This window comes from Tyto alba, unplaced genomic scaffold (assembly GCF_018691265.1).
Source record: "Tyto alba isolate M040663 unplaced genomic scaffold, T.alba_DEE_v4.0 Super-Scaffold_2, whole genome shotgun sequence".
Taxonomy (NCBI): domain Eukaryota; kingdom Metazoa; phylum Chordata; class Aves; order Strigiformes; family Tytonidae; genus Tyto; species Tyto alba.
This window is the reverse complement of record NW_024881282.1, coordinates 65,419,938-65,444,470: the sequence shown is the minus strand read 5'-3', so window position 1 is coordinate 65,444,470 and position 24,533 is coordinate 65,419,938. Positions and strand designations below refer to the sequence as shown.

The 24,533-nt window shown below is 39.0% G+C and overlaps 1 protein-coding gene across 4 annotated transcripts in view; it reads left to right on the top strand.

Annotated features, from left to right (window-relative positions):
* Nucleotides 1–23,067, top strand: part of AASS (aminoadipate-semialdehyde synthase) — a 30,686-nt gene extending 7,619 nt beyond the window's left edge. For all 4 annotated transcript variants that reach the window (XM_033011494.2, XM_042793016.1, XM_033011493.2 and 1 more), the window contains 15 exons: nt 589–711; nt 860–971; nt 1,470–1,529; nt 1,623–1,690; nt 5,547–5,668; nt 10,008–10,137; nt 11,032–11,142; nt 12,423–12,531; nt 12,956–13,096; nt 15,008–15,175; nt 17,402–17,497; nt 19,473–19,588; nt 19,789–19,877; nt 20,216–20,392; nt 20,528–23,067. In XM_033011494.2, the coding sequence (XP_032867385.1) occupies nt 589–711; nt 860–971; nt 1,470–1,529; nt 1,623–1,690; nt 5,547–5,668; nt 10,008–10,137; nt 11,032–11,142; nt 12,423–12,531; nt 12,956–13,096; nt 15,008–15,175; nt 17,402–17,497; nt 19,473–19,588; nt 19,789–19,877; nt 20,216–20,392; nt 20,528–20,646 (1,741 nt within the window). In that variant the 3' untranslated portion in view covers nt 20,647–23,067. The remainder of the gene's footprint in view (nt 1–588; nt 712–859; nt 972–1,469; nt 1,530–1,622; nt 1,691–5,546; nt 5,669–10,007; nt 10,138–11,031; nt 11,143–12,422; nt 12,532–12,955; nt 13,097–15,007; nt 15,176–17,401; nt 17,498–19,472; nt 19,589–19,788; nt 19,878–20,215; nt 20,393–20,527) is intronic.
* Nucleotides 23,068–24,533: the final 1,466 nt, after the last annotated feature.

Sequence of the window (24,533 nt, the reverse complement as noted above, 5' to 3'; positions counted from 1 at the left end):
GTGAGGTAGGCAGTCTTTGTCTCTTCTCTGCTTGCTTTTGACACATTTCTTTCTCTCTCATGACAAATAAAGAATTTAAGTGTTAACCATGAGCGGAGCCAGAGGTTGTGAGTTAGGTTAATGAATGCTCCATCTGCACCAGCTATCTGAACTGAAAGGAGGCAGCCACTTCTCTACATTTACCTTTATGAAGATGAAGCTATTCTAGTGCAGGACTGTCAAGGGACAGCTTGGGGGAATTGGTAGATGGATAATGAATAAGAGGTATTGGCAGCACATGGAATACAGAGAAAAAATGATGGATGAGTGGATTCTCCTGGTCCTTGAGAAGTTACATATGAAATATGGATCCTGTTGATGTGAATGGAAATCTTATGACTACAGTAGGGCCAGATTTCCATTATATTTCTGGATGCCATTGTTTGTGTTGTGTTGACTTCTAAATTGGCTAAGATGAATGCAACTACAAGTCTGATAGATCTTCTCACATTTCTTTATTTCCTGTCTGCTTGTGATCTTTTATACCTATGTTTCTTAGTAACTTGGATAATGCTTTATTCCTTTGTCTTTTTTGTTTAATTGCTTTAGACTTCTGGCAATATGTGACATTTCAGCAGACACCGGAGGATCGATAGAATTTATGACGGAGTGTACAACAATTGACAGTCCATTTTGTATGTATGATGCTGACCAGCATATTATTCATGACAGGTGGGAGAGCCTTTCGTTTCTATTTCCTTCCTCTGTAATTGGTACAGTGAAACATTGTATTGAAAAATCACATGTTTAAAACACAAAAGGTGGTACCTTTCAGGTACCAAGGAGAAGTAGTGTAGAAGAGCTGTGTTCTCTCTTTCAGTGTTGAAGGCTCTGGGATTCTGATGTGTTCCATTGACAATCTCCCAGCACAGCTTCCTATAGAGGCAACAGAGTACTTTGGAGATATGCTTTTCCCATATATTGAAGAGATGGTAAGGTCTTATGTGTCCAACAAGAAGGTAAAAGACTCGGACTTTGGTCTGCTTGGTTGTTGCTTTTCTGGTCTCCTGTATACATTTAAAAGGAATCTGCTGTAGAACATAACTGACTTTGTACATCAAAAAAAGAAAAAAAAGTTTTCTACATGAATGAGACATTAGTGACCTGTGTGTCTTAGGGATTTGTCAAGAACACTTTCTGTAAGCAGGAAACAGGCTCTGGCAGGTAGTTCACTGCTCCTTGACCCTGCAGTAGAGGTCTAAATCTGATTTTCTTGGGGCACTCAACAGTCACTCACAGTCAGACTGCTGTTTGAACTCCTGTATTTGTATAAAAGTCAAATGACACTGATCAGGGCCAGGAGAATTTCAGATCTACAAGATATTGTTATTGTTGCATGCATTTAAATGTTGCTTAAAATCTTGATGTTTTACTCTGAAAAAAATTATGGGAAATAAAATGACCTGATTTGAAATAATTTATCTCTATAGCTGTTATCGGAAGGCTCAGAACCTCTTGAAAAACAGAATTACTCACCTGTTGTTCGAGATGTAAGTTTTGCAATTTGGCACTTCACTTCTTTTCCTCTGCTTTAAAATGTACAGGTACAAAAAAGCCTCAAAATTTGTTTCATGTATTTCTAGGCAGTAATTGCATCCAATGGCTCACTGACAGCTAAGTATGAATATATCCAGAAATTGAGGGAGAGCAGGTAATGTATAGCTTTTTAAAGTTTATTCAGTTCAGGATTTAAAAAAAAACCCCACTTGTCTGCACTCTATTTTCCCTTATGCATTTATTTACTCATGTGTTTTGGTGGAAAACTGTTATATTGCACTGTGTCTAGATGTCTCCTAGCTTGATGATTTATTCCTTTCTTCATGCACATTGCCAAAATCATTAATGTGTTGCTAGTAACTTGTACTGAAGTTGAGAAGGCGGTTATATTTCTCTTTCTTACATTATGAGGGCTGTTTTACCAGAGGCAGAAAACAGCCACATGCCAGTGTTATTCTGTTACTCTTTGCCCTTTTAAAATGGATATAACATACAGTCCTTTGAAAGGAATAGCTGAGGGGAAAGAGCTCTCTAATATACCTTGAATCCAGTTTCCTCTAGTATGGCTTAAGTGCTGTGTTGTATAGCATTGTTCTGTGACTGGATGTATTTAGGAGCCTTTGTGAGACTCTCAGATTTTCATTATATTCCTGTAGCTACAACTTTAGCTACCACTTCATCCACACCCTCTCTCAGTAGTTATTTTCCAGTGGTAACATGAAAGAAGTAGCATTAAGTAGATTAAGCTAACAAAAATATAAATAATCTGGATATCCTTTCCCTTCCCCTTGCTCCCTATTATTAACAAGCACCTATAGTTTACTTATGAAAATTGACAGTAAGTGGTTACCTCTGGCTTCATGCTCATGGTCAATGCCAGCTGCACTGTACGTAAGATAAAAGTTGAAACTGGTCTGACCGCAAGCACTGAGTGCACTGTGCACTAAAAGCACAGTGTAGTGACTTGTGCATGTCAAATTTCTCCAGTTTCGATTGGGAACTTCGGGAGTTCTGGTTATGAACTTGTGCATGATGAACTATAGGTGCAAGTTCCACCCAAAGTAATATGCTGTTTGCCTCTCAAAGACTTCAGCTCACAGTGGTTTTTGTTTTTTTTGTTGTGTGCTGTTCAGTAGACTGCATCAAGAGGCTGTCTCAGTAACAAATTTTCTTATTCCTCACGCAGCACAGTGATCGTTTTTTGGTTTTTTTTTTTGCTTTCTCCATAATCGCTTGCATGGTCTGACGTGAACTACCCCGAGAATCCGGAGACTTCATTCCCAAGTGTTTTTTCTGGGTAGATTTTTGATATCTCTGCAGACCTGTGTGTTGCATGTGATGTTCAGTTGTTCATTGGTGTTTCTCACTTAGCTGTCAGAAAAGCAAGACTGCTAACAATACCCTCCTTTACCCTGTGAACTTTAGAGATAATGCAAATGAAAGCAGGAATTTGACTGCTTAAGGTGTGATGGTTTAGCTAGAGATAGGCTCTTGTTTAGAGCCCATAGGAATTGTGTGGCTTGTGTTACTACTCTAACAAAGTATTATGCTGTGTCTAGTTTAGTTTCTGAGGGCTCTGTTTAGACTAACTGCTTATACCTTTTGGAAGAACATGAACATTTCAGACATAGGGTAGCCAGACTGTATGAGCTGAACTGTCTGACATGACATTACAATGTAGGAGCAATTTGATTTACTGAACTTACCTCTTCCTTTTCACCTTTACTTGCTTCATACCTGCTACTGGTTCCTCATTCATAGCTGCAATGGCATATCCCATTAACAATGCAGACCTCTAAGTATTACTGTTATTTGTTCATGGATTAGAATAATTGAATTATTTAAGCTCGTGTGTAGAGAATAGGCATAATATGAAATGTTATTTTCTGGGACTGTCTAGATTCTGTTCGCACTCTTGATGGGTCATTTGGCAGCTCATGTTTGTACCTGTCCTAGGGCAGACATGCTGTATTTGATCAAAGTGTGACCTCGTTCTAGACACTGGAAAAGTTTTTAATAAATATAATAAGTTTGATTGCAAAATCCAGCTTGCTTTCATATAGGAAAGCTCCTTTTCATTGTCACTGTTGCTCCAAGCTCCTGCATACCACTGCTCCTCCCTATAAGTAGAGGGCGGAGAAGAATTCTTTCTCTTCCCTTGCCCATGAGGGTGAAGCTATGGAAGAAGAAGTTCTATCAGAATTGATAGTGGGAGGAGGAAGGTCCTTGGGTTTGTCATATGAAAGGATATGATGGGTTTAGAAGGCTTTCTGTGAGTGGATTAAATAATGATTTAGCTTTTTAAAGAAAATAAAATCTGTAAAACTCGTATGAAAGTCAAAATGTACAGTAATCTATAGTAATAAGTTAGATAGAGAGGTGATACATTGGTACATCCCATTCAGATTTAGTGAATTGAAATGAATGACTTTTAAAAGAAATTTAATTAAGCCTGAAAGTGCAGGAAGGGAGTATGGAACATCTGGAATTTTTGAGAGAAATTTAAGATTTACAAATATTCAGACACAGTAGGCTGGAATGTGCTTCAGACAGATGATATAGATGTATCTGGTATTGATTTAATTCTCTTCACTCAGGGTAGTCTTTCAACTCTGTTGTTTGAGGCCTTGTTCCTGCAGATGTGCTCAGGTACTTCATGCCATGCTTTAGGTCATGCAATACTGCTCTCGTCACACTATTAGGTATTGCTCTGGAAGACTGCAACACCATCTTTCATTAGTATGACCATTTTTGAACTGAAAAAACACGACCAAAAATTGACTTATGGATGCCATGTCAAGCCCCAGAAAGGTCTGAACTAAATGTTATTTAGTAGACATACCTTTAGTCCTCTTCTAAGGACTATAGCTTTAAGCAACGTGGACATGAGTTTGTCAGCTAGAGGTCAGTATTCCTTCCGAGGCATAATCCACAGTGCAGTGTATGCCTGCGTAAACTCAGTAGACGAAGGGGAAATTGAGGAACTTGCTATTGTCCTGCCTATTTATTGAAATTTGTTTTCAGGATATGGGATAAGAAAACCCAAACCTCAATCTCTATTAATTAGATTAAACAACAGGGCCAATGAACAGCTTCCTTTTCTTCAACAATAAAGTGCTTTAAGAAATTTTTTTTCTTTGCTAAATAATTTTTATCTGCATAGTGATGATAATTTAGATGAACAGTTTTACAATCCTAATTTTACAATTTAATGCAAATTTAAGCTAAAAGGAAAAATAAACAACCAAAGTGTGGTTTCGTACTAAAATTTATACATTTATAAGAACATATTTAAACAACTGCTGAACTATGTTATTCTGGTTGGCAAAAAGAAATACAAAATCTGATGTGAATACATTTTATATTGAAAGTCAACAGGAGAGCTACTTCTTTAATTTATGAGAGTAGTAGAAGCTTGTTGAAACACTCTGTAATGGTTTTAAAATCTGAGTTCTGGTCTGCAAACAGAATTTCTTAATTGGCCATTAACATTTATTTGATTTTTACTGACTGATGTTCGAATGATGGACTAGTATGAACCTAGTATAACTTACCTAAATTACACTTCCACCAGCATGGTTTTGTGTACTTTAACAGTTACCCATAGTGTAAAGGGAGCAAGGCAGAGCCTGGAACCCCTTTCTGACAGCCCACCATGAAATAGACAGCTTGCTGGTCCTCAAGTGATCAGGTTACTGTGATTTGGCTATGGGGAAAAGCATAGTGACAACTGAGGAAAGATTTGTTGAACAGCAAGTAGGAATTGGAGGAGCAGTGGAGATGTTGATGGATTTGATTGTGTTTATATTAGAGGAGAGAAGCTAGAAGTTATGCAGCAGAAGAATGGAAGCAGCACTAGGCAGTCTTGTGTTAAATAGTCAGGAACTTGACTCTTAGTCTGAATAGAGCTCTTGGTTTGTAGACTTACTAAAACATACCTACTCTTTTAGCTTTAGCAGCTTACAGTTTCCTTCTGTGTGGTTTTTAATCTTGCCTGTAACACCTCCTAGGGAATACACTCAGTCACTGAAGATGGCTAATAAGAAGAGGGTTTTATTGCTCGGATCTGGCTATGTTTCTGGCCCTGTACTTGAATATCTCACTAGAGATTCCAACATTGACATCACAGTTGGTATGTAAGACTTTGCTTGTTTTCACTGAAAAATTATGTCTTAAACCTGCTAGCATGGCAGAACCTTTCTCATAAGTAGTACATGGATCTGGTTCTGAGAACAGATAAAGAAAATCTTTGTTATTATGTGCTGCAGAAATGGGTTTTGTAGATTTCTGAGCATTTTGAGTTTATATAATCGATTTGAAAATGACATAGCCACATCAAAAGTTTACTGTTTGCATGTGTAACCTGTAGGGAAATTTGAAGTATTTTTCCTTCTAACCTGCTTTGGGCTTGGAATTGGTTTTTTAGCTAATTACTTTTGTTGGTTCTTGGGTGTGTTTTCAGCCTCACACAACAAGAAGGTGAAATTGTTTTTACAGACAGCTGTATGAGTGAAGCCTCTGCTGTTATTATAACCAGTACTGTGGTGGTAAACCTTCAGACCCTGACCTTCCCATCAGCCCCACATGCCTGCTTGTTTATTCCTCTATTTTGGTTTTATCTGAAGCATATTTCAGTCTGGGCATCTCAGAAACACTTTTCTGTATTCTCAATAATGACTTTACCCTGATTCTGTGATTTCAGATTTATTAAATACTGTTATTGTCTGAAAGATATTTTGCTGGGAAATGGTTTCCTTTACAACTTACTGTTGTACTTCTGTTCAATTTTGTTGTTGTTATTGTTGTTGCTTTGTTTTGTTTTTTCCCTTCATGCTACTTTCATACTTGGCTGCTTTTGCTACCCTTTGTGGTGATTACCATAGTACTTTTAACCCCTGGGAAAAGATTTACTAAGAAGAGGAGGGGGGCTCTATGGAAGCTACACCCTTATTATTAGCACTGTCTGATGTGGTGAACAGCAAAGGATTACAGCAATGAGCAGTGTCCATCCTCTTATCTGTATGGAGTCTGCATCTAGTTGCTGCAATACAGTAGCAGTAAGGGAAAGCAGGTGAACTGGAAGATCTGTTTTGTCAAGCACTGAGCAAACACAGCAGGTGCCTCTTATCTGGGTGGCTTAAAAACATGCAGTTTCTACAGCAAACGCCAAAAAAAAAAAGCTCAGAAGGAAAGAGACACAAAGATGTTTTATGATATTTGACAGCAGGCAGGTAGATGAAGCATAAGGTGCACATCACAATGCCACATTCGGTTCCCTACTGTTAGGCTACAGCACTTTAAATCCAAATGACCAAAATCTTAATTGGAAGTCTTCATGGTCTCAAACTTTTTTTGCGTTAAATTTGAAGGTGATTTTGCTTAGCTCTTTTCTCTCAGCACAAGTTGATTGATAGAATACATGGAATTGCCCTCTGGCAATGTGTATTTCCTATTAACTTTGGAAAGGCCACAAGGAAGGAGGGTCCTCAGTTAGGGGCACAGATGTTTTTAATTCTCTGTAAGCCTGTGACCCACCTGTTGCCTTCATTGCCCACTTCTTTCTCCTAGCTGTGTTCCCATTGCTCTCCTTGTGCTGGCAGCATGGTGAATCGGGACAGGGAACCAGTTTGCTTTCAGGCAGATGTGGCAAATACTGGTTACTTTAACCTGGGTCTCTTTTTCAGTTCTGCTTTCCTTATAATGGTAAGTGCTGATGGCAGTAGGAGCAAGGTAATAGGGAGGAACATGTGAAGGCAGAGACTGGGTGTCTCCCTTTAGTGATAATACTAGCATATGCAGGATTGGCAAGACTAAGCCATAGGTAAATACTGAAACTAGTCAGATTGAATCTGGGCCCTTTTGGTCAAATTTGGTCTGAGCAAAAGCTTAATGTGTTTTATCTTTGTTTGTTAAAAATGTTGAATAATGTGAATTGGTTTTGTTTTAAGATATTAAGCTGTTCTTAGCTATAAATAGGAATTCTGTTAAAATGTGCTGAAACAGAGTTTTGAAAAATTCAGTTTTTAACAAGATTTATTTATAAGTGTATGGCTATGTGGAATGAGAGATGGGGTAAGTTTTTCTGGGCATATGTTTGTTTACTAAATCTGTAAGTTAGCTGTATTGAACCTGCATGTTCATCGAGATCTTAAAACCAGTTAAGGTTTTCCTGTTTCACTTAAACCAAGCCCAACCCAAAAAAAGAAAAACAATTTCTCCTCGTTGGACTTTTTCACCTCCTGGACTTTCATTCAGCTTCTTGCTTTTCAGTGAAGCAGTCAGTGCTTTTGCAGAAATAGCTGCCATCAAAAACTGATTGAATACTTCACCTCTGCATTTATTTGGCCAGGTTAGAGAAGTGACCATTTTTAAAACCAGGAGAAAATATGTACTGTATAGTGACCTAATATACTTCAGGTCCCAAGATAAATTGTTGCACTAATTAAAAATGGTTATTTTTCAGCAGGATGATGCTAATCCAAAACCAGTTTACTTTTAAAACAAATTGACCATACATTTTTTTTTTTGTTGCAATCTTCCCTCAAGTGTCAGTGCAACACTATTTCATTAAATTGGGAAGGACCAGGCATGCCTTTTCTGTATTTCCCGGTGAAAGTCAAAGCAGGACCAAAACCTCTGCCTATTTCAATGCTGTTTAATTGTTCTGCTTCACATGAGGTTGTAAACTTGCAAGGAAAGGCACTTTCTGGGGTAGGCAATTATTTTTTATCTTTTCCGCTACCATTCTAGTTATGCAGTGCTTCTTCAGCAAATTGATGAGCTCATGAATGCCAATAATATTTAATACATCTAGGACCATGATGCGAGTTTCTGGCATTCTAGTTTTCTCCTACACCTTATTCTGCCAAGCAGACTGCTGGATGACTCATTTAAGTAAGGGTTGATAGACCCAAGGGGTGCTGTCCCTCCAAATCAAAGCATGCGGATAAGTCTATTGTGTGACTGTCTGACAAATAAATAAGGAAATGAAAAATTGCTGCTTGGTTTCATAGTGCTGTATGTGGGATATCACTGAGCTCCTACTCACTACTCTAACTTTGGTTCTCTTTCTCTCCTTTTTAAAATTTTTCATTTTTCTGATCCTTTTGACTACCTACCCCTAACAGTTTTTCCACTAATAGTCTGTCTCAAAAAAAAAAAAAATACTGGTCTGTCTGAATGGGCTAGTGGTACTTTTGATTTGGCATAGTAGAGCTGTTGTTATATTTTTCTGCTGGTCATCTTTATTTTCTCTAGACCTCACATAGTAGGATTATTGTTCTAGTTTAGATGAATCATCTTCTCCTATATTAATACAAGTGTTTAGTACAGCTTTTGCCACTTTCTTGTGATCTTTGTCTAAAACTTTTCTTGAGCCTGTATGTACACATCTGAGCGCCCCTCTTGTGTGACTGTTATTTGCCTTCTTCACCCTCAAACACTTTCTTGAAATGATCTGCTTCTAGATCTGAGATAACCATGCATTTCTAAGGATTCCAACACAATCTGCTTTTATCCTTCCATCATTGGTTTGGTCACTTGTTCTTTGGAAACTTTGTAATATCTTTTTCACTACGTTTTGACACTTACCAAAAAAGTGGCAGGTGTTCATCTGAGATATGGACCAAACCTCCAGTATGTATTTTTTTAAAACCTAGAATATATCTTGCCACAGGTTTTTATGAGGCATCAGAGTTAAAGATATGGGAGTATGCTTTTTGGGTGAATCTCAACCCTGCCTAGCCTATAATAAAAGTGTTGGGGTTTTGTAACTAATTAATGGCACTTTTGTGACCCATTTCTGCATAAGAGATGCATATATTCAGTAGACTTTTTTCCCCTTTCTCTAAAAAACAGGTGTGACTGTGTGCTGCTTTCTTTTTAGTTTATCTTTTTTTCCCACCATGTGGGAGCTTAGCTACCTGGCAAATGTGAATAGTGCTGCTGTTGAAAACCATGCTGGGAGGACACGTGCACGTGATGCAAGTGAGCCTGTGGATTCTGGGGTTTCCTATTGCACAAAGATAGGTTTAACAGTCCTGTATCTTATGTTCTAGACCTACTTCATAGAGTGGAAAAGAAGGGAAATAACTTCTTGTTTTGCATAAATAATTTGTGTTGACCTAGTCTGCTGATAGGAAAACTGCAGTTAAAACTTTTGCTAATTTTAAGTACACCCACAGAGTTGCTAATTGGTTACAAGCCCATTCTTGTTACACAATTTAGCAGTGAGTGGTTCTTTACTTTTAAGAGTAAATATTGTTTGTTGAGTTATAGCTGCTACAGATTGACTACTGTAGGGGAAGTAAGGTGCTTTATGCCTGATTTCTCTTCAACTCTCAGTGAAGGAAAACATCCATGCAACTGTTTCTTTTTGGGAAGAAGGTGCATAAAGCACAATTATATGTGGGAGTGCTTTGGACTTACCTTCATCTTTAGGTAACAATTGATGTGTTTTACTTTTCAAACAGCATCTGTCATGAAGGAACAACTTGAACAACTGACAAAAAGGTACAGCAATGTTACTTCAGTTCATATGGACGTCATTAAGCACGAGGAAAAGCTGTCCTCTTTGGTGAAGAAACACGACCTTGTGATCAGGTCAGAATTCTGTGTAAAACATGATAGGCTCAACCCTAAGTCATGCTGCTTCTTTCTCCTAGCTTACTGACCTAAATCAGCATGGTAACTTTTTTTTTTTTCTTAATACCTAAGAACTAGGGTCATGTTTGTGTATATGAATAGTTGTAGCTGGCCACTGCCTTCTCTTGTAGCGGGGCATCAGGACTTTCAAAGGGGCTTTGACTGCAGCATCTCTTTAGAAGTGTTTACCGATTATGTGGACAGCCTCCTTAGTGTAAGGGGCCAGTTGTGTCCACCAGCATATGTGTTCCTGGGACTGAATTTGCATGTTTGCAAGAGGAGACAAAATTCTGACATCTTGCTCATTTCTCCTGAATATCCCATTAAGAAAGAACTCCTTCCAGGTATTGAAACTGGAGGAAATTACTTCGTAGTCCTTGCTATTTTGTCCATTTTAGCACAGATGTCATGAGTATTGTTTCCTTTCCATGTAGAGCATGCTTTTCACAAAGTACTTCAGCAAGATCATTGTAGTGCAAGCTTTCTCAAGGATGGTGTTACAGTTTTGCATCTTCTAAACCTCCAGCATGTCTGTTTAGAAGGTGGCCTTGAAAATAGGTCAGTGGTTTGTTTTTTACCAAGGGAAGTGTGACAAAAGATGCTGTCTAAAGAATGACTCCTCTATTGCCCTGCGCCCTGTTCTGAGTGCATACAACAATGCTCTTCTGATAGAGTAGCATTTCACTTATGTAGGTATGAAACTGCTCAGGGCAAGGCAGGTATGACTGTTGCATTTACTTGAGCTCTTTTATAGGCATACAAAAACCATTTGTGAGTGTGCTGTCAACTTTCTGGTGACAGCATACCTAACTGGTTGGATTTTGATGTTGCATAATTCTCCTTCATTTGTAGTTTGCTGCCTTATTCAGCACATCCTTTGGTTGCAAAGAAATGTATTGACAACAAAGTGAACTTGGTAACAGCCAGCTACTTAACACCAGCTATGAAAGGACTCCAGGAGAGGTAGGTGTGAGAGTAGCATCTCCCTGGTGTTGTTTCCTTCTTTAGTGCATTATCTGAATATATTGCAGGCTGCTACACCTGCAGCACTTACTGTGAATTATTGTTTTCTGCATTCCTTCTCCTTCCCTTTCTATGACAGAGGACTAAGTACCTTTCCCCAGAGTTGCATGTGGAGGCTGTGGCAGAGCAGAGAAATGAGTGCATACTGCAGTCTGATCACAGTAGTGCTCTAAACACTGGAATGTACTTTCTGGATGCCCCATCTTATTCCATGTTCATGTGCCTTCCCCTCTCCTCTCAGACCTGTTAGGATGTTTCAGCTGGGCTGATATTCAAGCTGAGCAGCTGGGCTGGCCTGCTTTCAAGCTTCTTTGTTGTCCTATGCGTTCCTCTAATAAAAACTCTTTATTGCCTTATTGTATCTATAGTAATACCCTTCTTCATGCCACCTTCTTTTGGACAGGCCCACTATATTAGTCTTCATAGTGGTGACAGTTCTAACTATTCTAATGTTGTCCTACTTATTTTATGATTGGAAGTTGTTTTGGGCTGGGAGCTTCATCTAGGTGCTCCTCTCAGTCTTGGTACTGGAAACTCTGAAGTAAATTCAAGTGAGTGAGGTGAATTGTACATACTATGTCTCTACAAAAGATAAAACAGAGAAATCTAGAGAACCAGTGTTGCAGGCAATGAGGGAGTTTAAGGGGCCACTCCTCCCGTTCTTGCTGTGGTGCCAAAAGGTTATATCACACTATCAAAAAAAAGAAAAAACAAAACCAACAAAAAACAGAAATCCCCCAAAAACCTTCTCATTTGTCAAATCACAAAGTGATTTTGAAAATAAATCATCTCAGTTTGTGGTGATAAGGGAGCTGCTCTAGGCAACTGTTAAAAAAAGAAAGTAGGCCTCTCAGTCTCTCTTCCCCCTCACGCCCAGGAGCTGTTAAGGGCAATTATGACTAGCTCTGTGCTGTCCTCAGCATTACTACCTTTCTGCATTATAGCACTGTCCAGGAGAATGTGGGATGTGGAGCAACTTTTCCACCGTCTCGTAGGTGTTGCAGCAAAGTAAGAATAAACAAGGCTAGAATGACTCCTGGACAATTGTCACTCTTCAGGTTTTAACATCCACTTCTGTTTTTTTTTTTCCAAAAGCTGCAGACAGAGCCCAGAATCTACTGTGTTGGGGAAAGTTCACTGGGCCTTTGTTAGACGGATTTCCTGAATAAAAGACCAGTAATAGTGAATATTCTGACAGCTCTGCATTTCTGTTCTTTTAGTGTTGAAGCTGCTGGTATTACAGTTATCAGCGAAATGGGTTTGGATCCTGGTCTTGACCATATGTTGGCGATGGAGTGTATTGACAAGGCAAAAGAAGTTGGTGCTACGGTAAGGCTGGCAGATAGTGCATAGTTCTGCCAAGATTTGTTAGTAAAGTTGTTCCTTTAACACCACACGGTGTTTGGGCATGTCACTGATGTGTAACGGACTCTGGACACCTTACTTCTGATGATTGGAATTTGGTGCCAACTAGTCCAATTGGTGAGACCATCAACTAAGATGGCTTTATCCCAGTGTGCGTTTTAGTTTCCTCTCCTTTACGGACAGTGTCTGCAGTGTGACAGCTTGACACTGTTTCTCAGTGAAATTCTTTTGGTTTCCCCTGTCCACTGTAAATCTGATTTGGCCCATTTTGGGGGATAACATCACCAGAAAATTTAAGAACTAAAGGAGATTCTGCAGGGTAGCTTTACTGTTTGCATCTTGGCCTGTCTTTTCTTCATTGTTTCTTTCCCATGGATAAATCTGACAGGTTGTGTCCTACACTTCTTTCTGCGGTGGCCTCCCAGCTCCAGAGCACTCTGACAATCCTCTGAGATACAAGTTCAGCTGGAGCCCACAAGGAGTGTTGCTGAATACAATTCAGTCTGCTACATATTTGAAAAATGGCGAGGTGAAGTAATCCTAACATTTCCATGTGAAGTCAGACGAAGAAGGTGATATTGGGCTAAGGAGGGAATTGGGATTTGTAAAGCACTGTGCTTACTTTCAAGCCAGTGACAGTCAGTTGCCTAAGCAAGTTGCATGCATCACTTAATTCAATGTTTGGAGTGTGATGGTGCCTGGCTGCTGCCACCTTAATTCTTAATTACTGTATGGAAACTGACTGCAAAGAAGGAGCGTGTTCTAATGACTAAAGCATTGGATTGAGGTTGGTGTTCTGGGTTCAGCTTCCATCCCTGTTGTGTGTTGCTTTTGCCACTTAATTGCCCTGTCTTTGGCTCTGTGAAACAAAGGTGAGAGTGCATCCTTCTACTTGCTTTTCTGTCTAGTCATGTTTGTAAACCAAACAGCTTCATTCCGTATTTGCACAGTGTATAGCAGAACTCTTGACTTCTTTTTCTCTTCATGCAATCTGTAATGCCAATAAGCCACTGAGTGGGTTTTGTGAGAGTGTACAGTGTTTTCTGATGTGTTTTATATAAGCTGTGTTTTGCTGTTTGTGCAGGAGTCATTAGAGTAGACTTAACCTAGCAAATGTCACTGCATCTGTTTTATGGAAAGATCATAAAAGATTTGTGCAAAGCTATTGTAAACCATTATCACATTTCTGCTTTCCAGTCCTATCTGTTTGATCACTCTCACTTGCTCAGAGTAGTTACTGAGCAGGGGCTCTTCAAATGTCAAGGAGACTGTCTTGTATAACTACTGTAAAGTTTAGCTAATTATCTAAACTTTTTGATCTGTGAAACTGAGAAATCTTTTGAGATGTTTTATCGTGACATTTTGGTGCTCTAGTGTTCTTACTGCAGTAAGAAAGGAGAAATTCAGTGATTGTACATTGGATCATTATTTAAAAAGCAATAACACATAAGTTTCAGATGAAAAGGGTCCTTTGGAGAATATGAAAATGTTTCTTATTTTATTCTGACCTGGTTCACCCATTGCTAGGAAAAATTAGATCATGTATATGAATGATTCATTATGAGAGTGCTATGTGAGCTTGTCAGTAAAATGTCCAATTTTTCCTCATTGCCACTAAATCCTTGGCTGTCTTTGATTGCTGTGCACGATTCTTCCCCACTAGTGTCTTGCCTGACAAACACAATATGGTATTTTGGCATTGCTGGAGCCTTCATTGCGTTTGTCTTCCTTCTAGAAGGAAACCTTTTCTCTTTGCTCGGAAGTTACAAAATGAGTTTGTACTGATGCTGCATATCAGATCTGTGCATCAGCTGCTTGAAGGAAGCAGGGTTCAAGGCTTTGGTTGGGAGTGCTAATAGAACTAGTCAACCTTATTTCTCTTCCTTCAACGGTGCATTCCCTCTGTGTTTTGTAGCGTCAAGTAAAGATACACAGGGGCAGCAATTTTAGATCAGTGTGATATCACCCAATTTAATTTAATATTTATAAAAAAAAACCCAAACCCGAGACCTCATCCTTCTCTTTGCATTTTCCTTCTCCTCCCTCATAAAAAAGCAAAATAAAAAAATTGACCAAAAAGCAGGGAATCTATGGTCAGAATCTCCCTTCACACTGGCGTAGCTTGGAGAGGTGCTCCAAGATTATGCTAACATAACACCAGTGAAATGGGAACATGCCTCTTTAATATAAGTGCAGCAGGAACTAGCAGTGGATGTGGCTTGTTTTAGCCCTTTGATTAGTAATGGCTGACATAGTGTGTGCTCCTCCATCACAGGGGTATGCTTAAATAGCTTTTGCAACTGCTTTATTTAGATTGGGCCTTTGTTTGCACTAGAAACACTACGCATATTGTTCCTACTTTGGGCATACTTCATCTTTTCTGTTGTAGAATAAATAACACTGCACCAAAATAATATTGCTGTTCTTCCACAACATTTAGATTATCAATATTCCAGCTGGAGGAGCATTACTTGATACTGTTACTCCGATGAATTTTTTCCCCGGATTAAATCTTGAAGGTTTTCCTAACAGAGACAGTACAAAATATGCTGAGCCTTATGGTATTCAGACAGCTCACACTTTGTTGAGAGGCACCTTAAGATACAGAGTAAGTTGTTGTTGTTATTAATTATTGTTTTCCTCAAAAGATTAATGTTATCATTTCAAGAAAACTGGGTATTTGAAAGTCAGCCTTTTATAGATCTTTATTTATATCCGTTTATGAGCTCTCCAGTATCCCAATTGAGAGAGAACTGAAAGCACTTTTTTTTTTTTTTTTTTTTTAATGTAGCTTTACTTGGTTGATTTAACAGGTGTTTGTTGCAAAACATAAAAATAGTTTTACTTATTTTAGGCAGCTGGTCAGTTGGCTTGCATAGTCTGTGTTTCTTTTTTTTCTCTGATTCTGTACTTAGTGTCAGATCAATGGAAAATTAAAAAAAATTGAATAAATCTGGTGGGTTTGTGTCGTGTTGATGTTATGTATTTTTTAAGAATTTATTTGTTCTCTTAATGTTGATCAAAATTTGAATTTACAGTTTGTTACTTATATTCTTATGAAAAACATAATGTAAAAATTTTACATAAAATTATGGTTTGCCATCAAACTGACAAACTTTTTCATTAAGTAACTGGGAATCTTAAGTTTGAGCATCTTTAACATTTTGGTCATTTAAGTAAAGTGTTAAGAGATAAATGTGTTTTCCTTCTAACTTATAGACTCTGTTTACCTTTAATTTGTTAGGTGCACAAAGCAGAATCAAAACATAATATTTTTTCTTTGATTTCTGTTTTTATTATTTTGTTTGTCAACATACATTAAGAAGGAATAAACCTAAAACCATATTGAAAGTTGGAAAAAGCTTTTATGGATGTTGAGATGTCTATTAAGTTAAGGTTTAAGTTATTGTTTTGTTCGTGGTTTGTGGAATGTGTATGACCTCTCCCTCTTAATTCCTCTGTTGCAGTACAACAGGATATTTTCTTTATTTCTGGGAGGGAGGCTTGCTTGGCAACAGAAGATGGAAGGCCAGTGTGGGGGAATAAGGGTTACACATTGCAATAGCTCTCTTTTTGTCAGTCTAGATAGGATCTCTTGTTCAGAAGCTAAAAATATGTGGAATATCTGTCTCGTCATGAAGTCTTAATATGACAGTATCTAATCTTCCCTTTGGTGCCTAGTAAAATTTTCTTCTTTTGTATAAGTGTTAGTGCAAGGAAAAGCAAAAATGTCAGGGTGACATGAAGAGTTGTTATCAGCATGCTGCAAGAATGATGTTTCTGTGGTTAGTGCTGCTTTCTTAACCCCCAAAGCTGGCCCACCACTTTGGGCTGGGGTGATGCTGGTGGTGTGGCATGGAAGAGCTTCCCATACCTCTACCTGTGTGGTACCTACGTGCCAGAACATAGGGCTGAGCAGGGCAGAAGTTAATGTTGGTGCTTTGCAATTGCTGCTCTGTTGCAGAGCAGAACTCAATGTGTTCAGCGTGGAGGCTAGCATCTCCTCAGAGTGCCTTTTACTGATTAAGTTCAGATGGCTAATGGAGTCAGTTTAGAAAGAGGTGTCACAGAAGGATCTGGCTGCAAGGCCATCCGAGCTGATAACCTAGTGCTGGTAGAGGTAGTTCTTAATTATAATTAGTCTTCTTTCAGGGTGCTTTATTTCCACCAATCTGCTTTTTTTTTTACAGTGTTTTCTAGGCACTTGCATGTAAGTTTTCAGGTATCCAGCAGCTGTGTGGGAGTGTTAACAGGATACAAACAAAACCAAGCAGAAACTAGTTGAGACTTCTTTTATTGTGCAGCCTATTGTAGCCTTTGCAGTTCCTTTTAAATACCATTCTCCTGCTGTCCTGGTTGTCTCTGATATTCCTGAAGGAAAGATACACAGGATTCTTATCAGAGGAACTGATTTCAAAGATGTCTGTGCAATTACGCTGGTGTAAAACTGGGGTGAGCCGAGTTCAGCATTGGGTGCTCTGTATTCAGTAGTTTGTTTATGGGCCAGCTGGGTGATAGAACCCCATCTGTAATGACATGCTGGAGTTTGAACTGGTGCTGGCCAGTTTAGCCCCTAGATCTCATGAACCAATGCTACTTGCCATGGAAGTATTGATGGCAGAATAATAACAAATCAATAAAGAGGGTTTTGAGAAAGTAGGGGGAAGGATGGAGAGGGACTGAGGAAGGTACCACTCTGTAGCAGTAACTCCACTGGCATCGTGTTATTTTGGCTGTCTTCCCATGGGGATAATGCTTAACACTACTGTGGTTGTCCATCACTACATTCAAACCAGGGTTTATTATTTTTAACCACGTTACTCTTTTATTTCAGGGATACTCCAAAACTATGGGTGGCTTTGTAAAACTAGGATTAATTAATCCAGATCCTTATCCTTTGCTAAATTCAACCACACCACCTCTAACCTGGGTGAGTTACTCTGACTACTCTGCCTTCTTTCCTCCGTTTTATTAACGTTTTTCTTATTGCTAGGCTTCGATGTGCTTAGCAATGGGAATCCTGTATTGCATCCTTATCTTTGCTTTTTGTTACTGGAAATTGGGAGGGTTTTCTTCAGCAGGAATGTAATACAGTGCTGGAACAGATTCCCCAGAGAGACTCTGGAATCTCTGACACTGGAGGCTTCTATGACTCAGCTAGACAAAGCCACAGCTGAGTTGAGTGCTGGTGGTACTCCTGCTTCAAGTAGGGTGTTGGGCTAGATGACCCTCAGAGGTCCTATACAATACTTTTCTGAATTCTCTTAAATTTTCTGTTAGTCAGAATCTAGCCCTTAGTGCTGTGAGTTTGCAGTGTCCATATTGGTTCTGGACCATTATCTTCAGTATAAAAGCATTTTTTAGGGTATCAAGAAGAGATCATGCCTAAATGAGTATATCAAAATCTTCTTTTCCATTAAAATTCTGTACAAGCATTTTTTTTTTTGTCTTCTGTTATCCTGCTTTTCTGTCTTGCTTACTGATGCCTCAGTTCATCTTAATCTCAGCCAAGGCATGACTCCTGTGATGAGCTGCTGTTACATTTGACAAGCAATCTTCTGGTTGTCCCTGTGGGCAAAGCAGGGAATTTCATATTTCAGTCTGGTGTAAAAAGAGCTGAATTTACAAACAGCTTACTACTTGTCAGGTCTGTTTGTTCCGTGAGAAATTTTTCTTCTGTATTGCAAATGCCTGAAAGAGTAACTCAGATAAACAAAATTCAGATCTGCTTCCAGTTTCCTTCCTTGTGCTTTTATCAGCATTAATATGGAAAGAGACACCAGGCTTATGGTGTGTGATGATCTGAGGAGAGCACATATTTTTCTGATGATGCCATTATTTCAAGTTAAGAAAGCCTTCACTGTTCTCAAAAGCTAAAAAGCACAAGGTGAAGAGGCCCAGTCTAACTTGTCTCTGACTAACGTACAGCACTGCCCATCTCCCCAGACTCAGGAGTTTATGGGCTGCCATTTCAGCAGTGTGTCCATTTCAGTGACTGTCCACCAGCATCATAAAAGGGGTTAGGGATTACTTTTATTTTTCTGAGATTATTTTTGTCCACTTTCAGTTTTAGTGTTGATATCTTCAAGTTTTCTTTGCAAAGATGGCTAGAATTTCCAGTCATTTTAGCCTCAGTGAATAAAGATACAGTGTCATATAATCTGTGAAAATAACTATAAATTTAATAGTCTCAGTGCAAACCTTTTCTCAGCAGTGTTGTTACATCTTAGTACTTTCCTTCTACCTCCTCTGCCTCGTGTTTTTCGTTTTCTTGTAAATAGGCTAACCTCACCTTCTAAACAGATCCTGCAGTTCTTGCTTCATGTCTTATTCATAGCTTCATTTATTACCTAGCTTGCTGTGAATGAGGCAAGCAATAATTAGCATCTAGATAGCACAAAATGGCCTTCAGATATGCACAAAAAACTTCAGAAAGCTTTTTGGTAATATTGCCAGACCCTTATTCATCTCCTCAGTCGGTTTCCTTCCTTCTGAAAGGGACATTCTCCATTTCTAGACCAGCTGAAAGATATCCTTAAGTTCCTGAATCTCTGTCTGTCTCCAGGTGGCTTCTCTTTCACCCTAACATCCTCCTAGTGTTCCCTTGTTTATGCAGATTTCTATGTTCTTTCTCCACTGCCAGAGGAAGGGATAAGACTAAAAAGTAGGGGGAAGCAGCTGAGTGGTGGGGTACGAAGTGTTTTAGGAAAAGATGACCCCCTGTTCTCACTTGTTGCAATTAAAAATCTCAAACTATCTTGCTTTCCCTGTACACATAGCCTGTCTTCTCAGAAGCCCTGGATATTAAATGAGCTTAGTGGAGCAATGGATTTTTGAAACCTTGACTGACAAGGAGTGGGAACAGATGTCAGGCCTTCAGGAATGTTTTTTTTCTTTTAATACAGAAAGAGCTCATGTGCAAACTGGTTGGAATTAAGCCGCCTGCTGAGTACCATGTGCTTAAAGAAGCTGTATTTAGCAAACTGGAAAAGGACAAAAGTCAGCTGGAGGCAGTGGAATGGTAAAATATTCCAGTGATTTTTAAAGGTTAAAAAAAAAAACAAAACCACCAAACAAAAAACCAAAAAGAGTTTGCAATTCTAGCCATTTTGGTCCATGTTGAGACTGTTAAACTGGTATGCTGAACAAGCTGGAAATTGCAAAACTGTGACTAAGCTATTGATAGGCGATGATATAAGTCTGTCTCATTTCTTCTGCCAGGCTAGGTTTATTGGGAGATGAACCAGTTCCAGCAGCAGATTCCATTGTGGGGGCTCTTGCAAAGCACATGGAGATGAAGTTGCCCTTTGGTATGGGAAAATTTTTTTTTTTTTTTTTTGTGGCTTTGAGTGGAACAAACTAGTATCTCTCATCAGCCTTCATTGGATTAGTTTGTTCACCTTCATTAATAAACTTTCATGTTAGGATTTTTAATGTCTTGGGATATTCTCTACTCACCCAATTTATCCTTTCATTTCCCTGTTACATTTTTAGTTTCATCTTAATATTCTGTCTGCCTTAATAGTCCCTATCTTAAGTCACTTCCCTGATAAACATGCTATGTATGTATAGTGTCTTGCTCATCGGGAACCTCGTCTTGATATGACTGAAATAGAACTAATTAATAGTTTGCGTGGTTTTCTCTTAGGCACTGGAGAGAGAGATATGATTGTTATGAGAAATGAAATTGGTCTCAGGCATCCTTCTGGTCATTTGGAAAACAAATTTATCGATTTAGTTGTCTATGGTGATAACAAAGGATATTCTGCGATGGCTAAAACAGTAGGATACCCCACAGCTATTGCTGCCAAGATGGTTCTAAATGGTAAGTGACTGTTCAGACTCAGTAACAGTAACTCAGCCTCCCCTCACAGAGGCCGCCCCACTGTTACCGAAGCCTTGGCAATGAGTAGACCCCATAGAGCACTTAACACTTCTTCCCCCCCCCCCTTTATTTCAGGTGAAATAGATACTAAAGGCATGGTTATACCATTGACGAAGAAAGTTTATGGACCAATACTTGAACGTGTTCGGGCAGAAGGCATTGTGTACAGTACTCACAGCGTTATCAAACAATAACTGGAAGCGGTGGATTGAATCAGGTTTTGGCTTTATTTGGTTTCTCCCCCACACCCCCTTCAAGAATCTCAGTTTGGACCTGCTGTTTCCCACACAGTTGATGCCTTCCATAAAACTGGTTGCCAGACTTTGATGTAGTTAGATACCCAGATGCATGAATTGTGTTATTTTCCTCTTAAAACGGTTATGCTTTCATGTACATGTTTTAGCATCAATCAGATCTTTCCTAAAATCTTGTGAGGGTGTGTTTTGTGTTTTTTTTTTTTTTTTTTGATTAGTAGAGTTTATCTTCTAAGTGCATAGGGTTATTATTGAAACAAATTTAAGGTGAAAGAAAAATCTATTAGTGGATTCTTTTGTGGTGGAAAAGTCTGGTTAATTAATTTAATTGATTAAACTTAATCGTTCATATGGTAAAAATAATTTATCAGAATAACAGAGATGAAAGGATACTTAAGTCTTTTTGTCCCTTTTAACAGTATTTGTGAATATTTTCACGATAGCAACATGCAAGGAATAGTTTAGAAGTTCTTCACTACTAACAAATAAGAACCTGTTAAATCTTTAAAATGTTCAGATGTTAAATATTTGAAATCTAGATCTTAATATTTTTGAAATCTCTCTTGTATGAATGTAAAGTTAAATTAATTGTGGGAGGGAGGAAGTCTAAAGCAAGGCTCCCCCTATCCCCTTTCCCATTACAGAGTGGAAGTTGGTTGCAATGTGTTGAAGTACCTACTGTTAGGTGTTGCCTTGTGCCATGAAGAGAGGACATTAGCATTTAGCTCTGCGGATAGGAAGGGCGTTCTGAAATACAACACAGTTAATGGGCTTAGAAGCTGCTCCAAATGACACGTTTACTCTTTGCACTTTCACTGTGTGCCTCATCCAGGTTAAGTACTGTTACAAAGGGAATATACTGTGTGGTATAAGTAGCTTTGACATGCAGTAGGCTTAGAGGTTTAAATCACTACTTTTTGAGTTAGCGTCTGTCCTTTTGCTATTGTGCTTTTGAAGCGTTCATTTGGGAGCCTATCTATACTACTCAGTACAGTGCCACTTTAGACTGATGAGAGTTTGTCAGTGTACCAGCTCATTTGATGCTAAGTGCTGTGCTTCACAGGCATGCCAGCACGGCTCTAGAGGCAGTTTAGCTGTGTCAGCCCAGAATTGAACTTTAGTCTGAGTGCAGCTTCTCTCTGACAAGCAGCAGTTGCCTCCTTCCAGTTCAGGGCTGCCTCTGTGGCTTTTGCTCAGGGATTTCTGCATCACCTTGCAATGCAAGCATGGCTTAGACTTCACTGGTTAGGTATGTGAGGTGTAATGCTGTGGGCAGGTACCATTTGCATTGGCACCTGTGCAACTGCCTGGAGCTCCCCTTTTCTAAAGATGAATACTGATGCTGGAAGCTGTCTGCTTTCAGCTTTGCTCACAAATGCACTTTGCTGAATAACACACAGCCTTTTATCTCCTGAGAAGCATAGTGTTATTATCATAGTCTCAGGGGCTGGGGTTTCAGGTGTTGCTCTGCCTAGTAGGAAAAGCAGCCATAACAATAGCTGAAGTTTAGATCTCCAAGTCTTGCTACTCAGGATTTGGATTTTCTGTGTGCATATGTAATGAAGTTGCGACTGTCACAAAGAGGAGGGTGAAAGGAGCCAAAGAGAGAAGGAATAATGAAGGGCAGATTGTTACTGTCAGAGGAGGGCTTTTTCTACTGAACCACTGAATGCTTTTGTACTGTCAATTTGGATTCTGTACAGTGCCATGCATGTTCTGAGTATCGGATGAAATCCTGGCTCCACTAAATTGCTTTGCTTCCCACTGACCTTCCAGGCAGTTGGTCTGTTGTATGGCTGGTATGTGCAGCTGGGATAAGGATGAAGCCTGCAGTGAGTGTTCTGCTTTCTGCTGCCTCCTCCTTCCCCTGGTAGATTAAAGACCTACAACTAAGGGTTAAAATTAGACTTGTATCTGCTTGTCACTTCCAGTCCAGTGCTTGGTGAGACCAGGATTTCACTGGAGAATTCTCTGTTCCCTCCTTTACCCCACAAAGACACAGACATGGAGTTGTGATTCTGTATATATGCATGCACCTTGCTTTTCTGTCTAGGAAATGCAGTATGCAAAGAAAATCAGAATTTTTAAACAGTACATAATCTCTTTTGGAGCACAAAAAGAGTGAGCACTAGAGAGTGTTTTCTTCAAGAAACACTGCTACTATTTTTGAAACATTTTGTATCAGAATATATTTCTGTTACCCAGTGCAATGCTGCTTTTCATTTTCTAAGTTTAGACTTAAATGAATTTATTGCTCAGCTTTTGTATGAAGATTAGACTTCTTGGTTCTCTTTGCATATTATTGGAAAGGTAATTGTATCTTATACACAAGATTGCTTGAAAAATAAATCTGAAAACCTGTGTTTCCTTGTCATGTCATCTTTACAGTCTAATGAGATTTATATGAATGGGATTTGTTTTTTTACATAGATGGTTATATTGAAAGGGTGCCTACACATGGACTTCTCTATGTACATGAAATACCTTTCCATAATTCTTGCTAAACTCACAAGAGGAGACTTTTCCAGGATTGTTTAATCATCCACATCTAACACCCATATACGTATATTTATATATACACATACATATATATATATATATGTACCTAGACGTTGTCTTCAGCTACAATCTTGAGATGCAATTTTTTTAGCACATGTTTTGTGCTTGGTCACAAGGACAACTACTTAAGTAGAGAGCTACAGAACAGTAGCTGTATAATGTCTGCCTGTGCCCCAGGAAGAAATGAAAGCATGGTGTCTCACTGCCTATCTCAGCTTGAGGGTCTTGCTCTGCTGAGTATGTGGTTTGGTTTCTGCTATCACGACCTGAGCTGAAAGGCTCTTAAGCTGTTTGTTCACATCAGGCTGCAAGGAACAGATTGTTTGTCACTGTGTGTCTCTTACTTTTTCATTTTCGAATTTACTCTAGCGCCAGCTATCCATGACAGATAAAATCCCAGTTTCTTTCTGAGATGGAGGTGCTCGAGCCCTGTTACACTCAGACTCCCTTCCTTGCCTCAATGTTTCATGCTGTCTCTGCCCCGTGTATTCCTGTAGGTGAGAATTACATCCCTTTTCAGGGACTGGAGCACAAAAGTGTGACTGCTGGACAAAGGGCATAAGCTCGTAGCACAATAGGTGTTTAAGGGGAAAAAAAATCTGGGTTAAAGTGATTGTGATTAGGCTAGAAAAACTAACAAGGAGGGGGAGAAAAAAAAATTATCTTTGAAGATCCAGCAGAATTTATCAAGGCAAATCAGATCACCTCAAATACACTGTGACTAATTACAGGGTCACAGGATATAACTTTGCTAAAACAAGTGAATGAGTTCAGTAAGCCAGAAGGGGTTTTGTTCCACTTTTTTGGTTCTAAAAAGAAAATAATGCAATTGCAAACAGAGGGGAATCAGGGGAAATGTGATCAATCCACCAAAATATAATCCCTAATCCAAAATACAAACCTGTGAAATAGAACTGGATAGTCAGACCAAATCCTTGCTTCAGGGAAGCAGTGAAAACCAAAATTGTAACCTAGGATGCCTCAGATTTACAGTAGTAGCTGGGTCCCCATTTCTGTTTTTAATCCCAACAAGACAACATGGCTCCTCTCCTCCCCAGCCCTGCTTTGCTTGTGCTTCAGAACAATTAGCAAGAGAAGCAAGTTTAACTTTGATAAACTCATCCTGATGTAAGCATTTACCACAGAAAATTTCAACCCATCTGAAATAATATATTATACTAGGATGTCGCGATGAACAGGGAAAGCATTGTGATAAAACATTGCTAACCTGTTTAGTCAACAGATTTTCAAAGTCCATGCTAAGGAGT